At 39.4% G+C, this 9,078-nt stretch overlaps 1 protein-coding gene across 2 annotated transcripts in view; it reads right to left on the bottom strand.

Moving 5' to 3' along the window:
* Window positions 1-3,872: 3,872 nt before the first annotated feature.
* Window positions 3,873-9,078, bottom strand: part of EPM2A (EPM2A glucan phosphatase, laforin) — a 39,058-nt gene continuing 33,852 nt past the window's right edge. For both annotated transcript variants that reach the window (XM_082215996.1, XM_082215997.1), the window contains exons 3-4: window positions 8,723-8,964; window positions 3,873-5,692 (exon numbers count right to left, since the gene is read on the bottom strand). In XM_082215996.1, the coding sequence (XP_082072122.1) occupies window positions 5,418-5,692; window positions 8,723-8,964 (517 nt within the window). In that variant the 3' untranslated portion in view covers window positions 3,873-5,417. The remainder of the gene's footprint in view (window positions 5,693-8,722; window positions 8,965-9,078) is intronic.

Raw genomic sequence — 9,078 nt, 5'->3', positions numbered from 1 at the left:
AAGGGCTGCAGCTTTTCAATGGTAGATCATTTGCTTTGTGTGTCGAGGACCGGCCACCCACATGAAGATAAGAAAGACACAAGAACACATGTATTTGGGTTAATGGGCTAAATAAGGCCACAACTTTATTGGTTGCAGCATGTGAGAGGTATTAGCTTAGGCAATGGATCAGACAACTATACATGACAGCATCCCATTCAGCGGGGGGTCAATTGAGGGCTAACAGCCAATGGGAGGAGCTTGTTGATGCAAATACAACTGAAAGCTTCCCCAGGCATCACCGGGGGTCGTGCCATGGCCCTAGCCACCAGCAGGGCATCGGAAGGGATCCACGACCACCGGATTCCTTTAACGGAATACCCAAACAAGGGGAGGGGCAGGCAATGGCCACAACCTGCCCTCCAACACATTGCACAAATTCCAATGCCTAACCGCCAATACCCAAAAAGTTGTGACGATTTGCTATGAGGTAGGCGAAAACCAAGAGGCTAGTGCCAATTTGCCAAATGGATAAAATTCCTACCAGGACCCCTGGGCAATGAAGGCAACCAACCGAAGTCCATAGCAAGGTCAAAAAGACAGAATTGACCTAAAGGGGTGGGAGATCCAAAGGAAGCAGGAAGCCAAATGGGGCCCCAGCGCCACCACGGCCACATAAGCATGGCTAAACCCTGCCCACAGCCAGCCCTATTGGCTGTCTGCTGGGCTTGGCGCGGCAGCTAAGGGAAGGCTGACGCAGGGGGCCGAATACGCCCCCCTGCTGATGCGGGAGCCGGTTCCTGCACACAACTCCTCCCCTCTGGGAGGAGGAGAGGTCTTGCAAGAAGAAAGCCTGTGTTTCATTTGTAGGTCTGGAAAAGGTTGGTCCTAAAACCCAAGAGAGCTGCGGCCAGTCGGTATAGACATATTGAGGTAGATGAGCCAGGGTCTTCCTCAGCAGCTTCATATATTCTTATAATAGGGAGATTGCAAGTGCTAACATGCATAGTCCCCATGCTGTGTCCCCCTCATGCGGTTTTGGTGGGGTACATACATGAGTATCTATGTAATATGCCCATACTGAGTGCAATAAGTTCCAATCTGTTAATCAGTTCCATCTTGAGGTTTGAGCCGTGCTATTCCAGTCAGCAAATTTGTTCTTTTAGTTGGGGTATGCTTTTATGTCTGAATCTCATCTCTGTGTGTAAATTTTTTGGCTGCAATTAATTCTTTTGATGATGCTTTTGAATGGATGACCTGTTTCAGCTCTGCCTTCTTCATTGTCACTAGGGAAAAAAAAAACTCCCTTTGAAATTAGAGTAATGGATTAATTCTCATTTTAGGAGTTTTCTACTTCCCACCCTTTTGTCTCTCAAAAATGTATTAGCACCTTTGTGCCAGACTTCCAAGAGGAGCCATACAAAGACATTAGTTTCAAAAATTTGCTCATCTTTTCGGACACAGCATAAACAGGTTTTTGTGTGGTAATGGCTAATGAGCCAATCAGTAGTGCATATTTCAAATTAGTTTTTTAATGGATAAGTACTAGATCTAGACTTATTATGTAATTATGCTACTGGGGAGGCATCAGTACTTTGAGACAATCACTTTGTATTGTCCGTGAGCTCTGTCATTTGCATTTGTAGTGCTAGCTAAATTTATTTTTGCCACAGAATTGTAGAGTTGGCAGGGTCCACAAAGGTTATTTAGTCCAAACCCTGAGATTTAATACTTTAATGACTGAACTATCCGTCATACCTAAGAAAAATATTTGTGTTTCTCTAGATGTGCCAGAATGTGGATTGATAACCAACTATGGTTAGGCACTTTTAACTGATAGCAGTGGTAGAGAGTTGTAAGAATATGCTTAACTCTTCACTGCAATAAATGGGATTTAAGACTGTTTCAGTTTGGCTGGCTCATCCCCACAATTTACATTAATACACTGGGGCAAACTCATTTTTTTGCAATGCAAGAGGTGGAGGAAATAGAAGTAGCAACCACCATCTGTCGCAAATGATACAAGCTACTGTAATAAATTTGACCATTATATAGAAAGTATTATACTGTATAAGAATAATCAGAAATACACTTACTCTTGTTTTCTTATGGTCACATAATAAACATGGGTTTACCCTGTGTATGCAGCAGGGAGGGTACCTTCATCAAGAGTACAGCATGAGCACAATGGGTTGAATCATCTCTGCATACTCTGGTCCTGATCCCAATTGGCTCTGTCCTATGAGGCTGCTATTTAACTTCAAAAAACTAATTGCATCAATTGCATTCATGGATTTAACATCAGATCTAATCTGGAACTGAAAAGCAGCTCTACAGACTTCTGGGATGTGAAGATGGTCTATGATAAAATTGTGTTTTAAAAGACAAAAGCATTTGCAACACTCACAACAACACCTACACCCACCCACATAGATACATATGCACAAACACACACAATTTCCAATATACTCAGAAACTGAGTGTGAACTATAAAGGACAGATTATTTTGCTTAAGTTTTTGCATACTTTCCATCAACAACCAATAATGGCTTCTATCCGGGGCAATATATTTGTCTAGTTGAATTATATTTATGTTTACCAGTGTGGCTGTTCGTATATTATTATCAGATTTACCCCGTGTAAGCGAATCATCTTTGTACTAAGCAAATGACGGAGGAATCTGCTGCATCAAAGGGCACTGTCACAAAATGAAATTCTGTTCTGTGGTCTCTCCAGAATGATTTTTGTGTGTGCGTGCTGGCCTAACAAACAGCGAACATGAGCCAAACTGTGAATAGATAGGGAATATAGGCTGATGCCAACTCTACAAAAATAATGGAGTATATTTGTCTATCATTGTGAGCGTGTTACCTGTTTGTAAAATACACATGGCATGAATTAGCTCTAAACTGGACTCAAATAGCATACAGAAGGCAAATGATCATACAGAAGGAACATTAAATATACTGAAAACAATGGTAGGATAAATCATTAAAATCCAACAGGGTGATGAGAAGAACAAATGCATCATTCTAGGCTGCATAGCATGCAAAAAGCACAAATTTTATTTACCAGCAGTAATAGTGCAGTTTCAACTATTTAATGACATGTTGGCACAAAACTAAAATTAGAAATAAAACATCAGATCAGCACACAAAATAAAATAATTAAAATAAATTCCATTCCTTTCCTTACATGCAAGAGAATGGGAATGAAAAGTAAATACTGGCAGAGCAATGCATTAGTTTGATTTTGAAGGTGACTGCAATGCTTAAATTCTATCAACACTGGAAGAAAAAGCTGAGACAGAGCAACTTACAACAGTCTTGTAACGAAGGCTCAGTATTGTTCAGTAATGAAAGCAAAGGTAATAACAGCCCAGTGTGGTTATAACCATGTTGGAGATAGGTGTGCTGAGACTAAGAGCATGGCTTATCAACAACAAGGTCTCTCTGCCTTTAAATAAATGGGGAACAAAGAATGCTGGGATGGGACTTTTCCATTAACCAGTGTGCATGTTAGCGATGGATGCTGGCGGAAAATCCTAGTATTTTAATGTATTCTGTTACTTGCGTACAAGACGAACTGAAAGGGGCACACACACAAAAGAAAGGAACAGAATGTTGCAACAAACCAGTTTTTGAAGTGAAAGACAGAAAATCTAGATGGAAATGCAGAAGAACGGAATGGCAGAACAAAACACAGGGGAGAGTCATGCCATAAAATAATTTCACAATGGAACATAGGAAATTCACCAACTCCTAGTGAAAACAATGGTGGCATTAGATTCAGCTGGAACTTGAGTCAAGAGAATTAGGTGTTAGCTTTCCCAAGCTGTCGTAAAACAAAAATAAATATGCAAAAGTTACATAACTTACATTTTTATTGGATGCATAGGGTGCACTGGAAGATATGTTTAGAAACAAACAAAAGCAAAGTAGGATGTTATAGATAAGCTTGCCACTGTGTCACATATCATTTTATATGGCTTTTGGTGGAGGTGTAAGTGTGGCTCAATACTGACAGATGCAACTGTCAATTTTAGGAGCCTGCAGTGGTCCATTTTCTTTTCTCTTTTACTTTTCTGTCTTTCCCTATAATTTCCTTGTATTTTTCTTCAATCTCATCCCTTTCCTTTCTCTGATTAAGCTTTCCACACCCACTACTGACCTCACACACGAAGAGCCATAGCCACTGTTGTTCCAATCCAGCAAATGTCATCATCAGAAAACTGTTTTGCCATGCAGACTAGCCCTATAAGAGAATAGTGAGTGTGAGGGGTGGGATCCTGCATATGCAGGATTTGAACTATACTAAGTGGATTAGAATTTAAGCTTTAAAAGTTATTTATTTTTTATTTTACTTTTTACTTAATTGTTGATAAACCACATTATACATGCTTAATACACAAAAATACAAGATAATGATCCAAACATAAAAGCAAATGATCAAATAAAGATATAATGGAGACATTCCTGAGGACCTTAAGAAATCATTTCCAACAATATTCCTGGCTTCTCTATCCTCTGGTTTTTCTTCAGATCATATAAATATATTGCTGTTAAAAATCAGTTAAAATCTAAAAACATTATACACATCATAAGATAAAGGTTTGCCCATACATTAGAAACAAATATGCCAATGCAGACAGGAGTAATACCCCCACTTTTTATTTTTCTTTAAAATTTTATTTCACTACAACTTCTATTTGCTAAAGACTGTGCTAAAGGCTCCCTTTGATATGACCAAATAATCCAAACTGCCCAGGTGTGGGGGAAATGATTTTTTTAGTTTGTAACAGCTTGTGTTCCAATCCATTCTGACTTCTTTCTATCCCAAGTCTTTCTCTTTTAACTCTTTGCATCATTCACCCATGCCTGATATTGTATAAGAATCTTATGTATGGGTATCCAATTGGCTAGGAAGTTTAGAGGAATTTTGCCCTGATCCGGCTAGGGGACATACATGCTTATCTTTAGCTGAATGATGGAACTAAATGCACAATCAAGTTCTAAACTTGCAGCTCCTCTCTTGGTCCAGCTGCCCGGGCTGTGTATGTGGAGTCCCGTTACAAAATCTACAGTGGTGTTGTGAAGGAAAGGAGGAAAATGGATTTAATTCCAGCGGCTTCCCCTCCCCAAACAGCTAATCAATGTGCCAAGCAGCTAATCAATGTGATTACACCTTTTCCAACAAAGCTGCACAATCATAGCCCTGACTGCTGCACACACATTCGGCTGAATCGAAGCCATTTTGCTTAATTGTTCCAGAGAGAAAGAAAAAGCAACATATGAAAGATAAGACTCAGAAGACTTCTTCACCGTTATCACCATCATCCCACCATTTCCTCAGGCAGTGATCCTGTTTTTGGAGCCAGTTTCACAATTCCTCAAATGCTTGGGTTTGGCAGCACTTCTAGCGATGTCCTCTTTTTCTTGCTAAGGCTTGCATGAGAAGCGAAGAGGTCCAAATTTCTGAGAGAAATCCTCCTCAGCACGCACCAGAGCTTCTTCATCGATGTAGACAGCTGCTCTCCTGGAGGCCACAAAATACTGCACTTTCCTCAAGTTCCACCCTAGCACATATTTTAACCAGCCGCAGACTGCAGCTGTGGACCTGCCAACGCCTGCATTGCAATGAACGTAGACATTGTGCCCGTTCTCCAGTAGCCCATGGAGGAGACAGACAGCCTGAGGCAACATTTGGACTCTACCTAGAATTAGAAACAGGACAACTGTCAAATGCATGACAACCTCACACTCACAAGTTAGAAACCCTGGTAGTGGTTTGTGTTGTGCCTTAGTTCTAGGTATGGTCATATTTAGCTTGTGAGGATTTTCACTGGTGAAACATGATTGCTCTTTTACCTTTGTGAACTGTAATTAAATAACTGCTTTGCAGTGACAGGTCAGAGACTAGCAGAAACAGCAATTGATCAGGAGTTCTTCAGCCTGTGTGTCCTCAGTCTGATCCCTATCTAGGACTCTGACCACAGTTCACATAAGTTGCTTAATGCTACTGACACTAGTGATCCTTAAAGGTTTAGTTGAGTGTGTCGTCTAAACCTGAGTTTGTGGGTAAGCTTTCTCTTTGCTAACCATGAGTTGTAGCCAACCTTATTCTGAGGTACAGTATAGCCTTCCTGAGTACAATTCTATGTATAATAAAACACAGGGCATGAAGGGCTAAAAGTAAAGTCTAAGTCGGACAAAAGACGCAGGTAAAGAAAGAGAAACAGAGACCTCAAAAACTGATTACCGGTATATATAATGAATGTGTTCACCCCAATGCAGAGGCAGTGTTTTGCCTACACAAACAGGTTTTGGTATGCAGCTGTACTGCTGTGGGATATGATAGGTGACTGTGTGCAGGAACAAGCATCCAGCAACTGTCCATCTGTATTTTGCCCCCATATTTTGCCAATGCTGCTCCATAATCAAATACTTCCTTGTTTTCCATACTTCCACTTAACATATAATGCAACGGTCTTCTAAGAAGGCTGTAAGTAGAGAGATTTTCTCATTCCCTTTGTCCTGTTTTCCAGGGTGATCCTTTAATAAAAGATTCGGCGCAACTAATAAGGATGGAGAAATCTAATTCCCTCTGCCAACGAGAAAATGGGAAGAAAAATGTGAGCTAAGGAAAAGGGCAAAAAACCTTTATAGCACCCACTCCTTGAAATGGCCAGTCTAACTTGACACTGCCCTTTGGCAACTGCCTGGAGGTTGGTTCTAATGATGTGGAGAAGACCAAACTGTTCCTTTTGAATTGGGAAAATAATGTGTTCACAAGAGGTAATAATGGACTACTTTTTGTTGTGACTGTAACTCAAGAACATATGAAAACTGCACATACTAAAAAATAATAATATGGCAATAACCAGACTTTATACATTGAAGCCATTTCATAAAGGCCACCACCCACTCTAGGTGGCTTTTACCTGAAGTGGAGGGATGAGGGTGTGTGGGTGGGATTAGGGTTGATGACTCTTCATTCCCTTTTGCCTTCTTGCTTCTCTTACAAGAGTGATTACTACCCTGTGCACTTCAACTATCCCAAGCACTCAGATTAACAATAAATATTAAAAATTGCCTTACATCCCAACTATGATCTCCAACATGACATTTTGTTAAGGGTGCTGGAAATTGTAGATCTGAGAGGTACTCTACAGTTCCAATGATTCTTTTTTTTGGGGGGGTGCTTTAAATTGGCTTTAGATGGTTTTCATGCAGTTTTAATCTCCAGGTAAGAGCTGGCCTTTTTCAGGGCAAGTCTGGGGCACTTTGAATTTGAAGTGATCCTCCTGCTAGGTTTCTTTCTTTTGTTGGCTCTTGTTCTTTTGCTTACTGATGGCTAATTTAATTTTATTAATTCTTGCTATTAAGTTGTAGTTGTAGTTACTGTTTTCATTGTGTATTTTTTCATCTTTCATCGCTAGGCACTTCGCAAGTCCTTTTGGTTCAAAAAGGCAGGGCACAAATATTGTAATAGGTAGTAAATAAATTGAAAAACGTTCAAGCACTGTGACTTGGAACAACACAAACATGAAGACCATTATGGAAGTATATTGATTTTGCCTAGAAGCTATTCCTGGAACATTAAAAACAAAAGTGTAATTGTCTTCATCACAAAGTAATTTGAAATTCATGAGGGGTAGCGATCTAGTGTGTTGCATCAGAAGCCTCAGATTTTTGTGACATGAACTTTTGTGGGGAGCAGCATACTTCCGATGCATTAAAGTCACTCTGAGTGACCAGTATCAAATGTGATTCTTTGACTTTTTGGGCACATCTAGTTCCTGGGGCAAAGGGTAATATTTGATGTGAGTAGGGATGGGTGAATATTTCCGTTTCAGTTTCTCTGGTACTTATTTTTCTAATTTTAAGTTCAGGTTTCCACATTCCCGCATCAACTTGCAAACCTTTTTTTAAAAAAGAAATCATCCTGAAAACTCACCAGCATTGTAGTGTGACTTTCTCCTAATATACACATTTTTGCATGCATTTTTGCAAAGCAATTTCCCCTAACATAATGCATTTTGGAATATTATTTTCCACTGATATATTACTCTAATATATACATTCTTGTACACATTACTTGGCTGGAAAACTTTATTGCAAAATTTAGAGAAGTATAAATTTTGAAGGGTGGCTCTGTTTTGCTTCATATTAGATAGATTTGCATTAAATGTGAAATGAATACTTTCCCCTTCCACATCCCTAGATAGGAGAAAGTGTGTGCTACCTTTGAGATCAATCGTGATGGTGTACTTGTTTATATATGTGGGAAAACTTCAGATTATGAAATAAATCCCTGTATATTTTGAGTATTACTGATAAAAGCAACTTTTAATTTATTGGGTATATATGATTGCTTATCTTCATTATCATCATCATCATCATCTTATTATTAATCTCAGTAATAAGGATAGAGCTTTCTTTCAGGTACTGTTGAACATCAAGTGTATTCAGCGTATGTCGAGATTGCTCAATGCAGTTAAGAGCAAGCACAATTTAAACAAGTTTTTATATATGAGAGCTGCTTGCTAAATCCATAGAACACTCTGATCTCTATCTCTGGGCATATGGTGTGCCATGGCAGCAAATTGCCTGGAAGATAACAGCAAGTAATTTGTGAAGCCGTGTGAAAGCTGATGCTAACCTTTCACACAATGCATATCTTTTCCTGAATGTTTTTCTTCTTCTTCAAGTTATTCTAACTCATGGCAGAATGTGAATATTACCTTCAGTACTCATGTCTGGTGTTGGCATCCAGACATAAGCAAGGCCTTCTTCTTTATACAGCTTCATGAGAACTTCTGGACTCATAGGTTCAGGATAGCGATTACATCCCCAGGAATTCTGAACAATGTCCCATTCAGTCTGGAAGTTCATTACAGCTGTAATGCCCAACTCTCGTTTTAGCTTTACAGTCACATGCTCCACTTGACGAGGGCAACTTCCTAACCATATATTTGGCAAAATTCTGTAAAAAAAAAAAAAAAACTTTCTATAAACCAGTAACATGATATAAATACATAGGAAGGACATGATGGGTTTATGTTTTTTTTTTATAAAATTTTTATTGGTTTTACAAGAG

Source organism: Podarcis vaucheri, assembly GCF_965113315.1.
Source record: "Podarcis vaucheri genome assembly, chromosome: 3".
In the NCBI taxonomy this organism is placed as follows: domain Eukaryota; kingdom Metazoa; phylum Chordata; class Lepidosauria; order Squamata; family Lacertidae; genus Podarcis; species Podarcis vaucheri.
The sequence above is the reverse complement of the archived record's forward strand: the minus strand, read 5'-3'. Positions and strand labels throughout refer to the sequence as shown.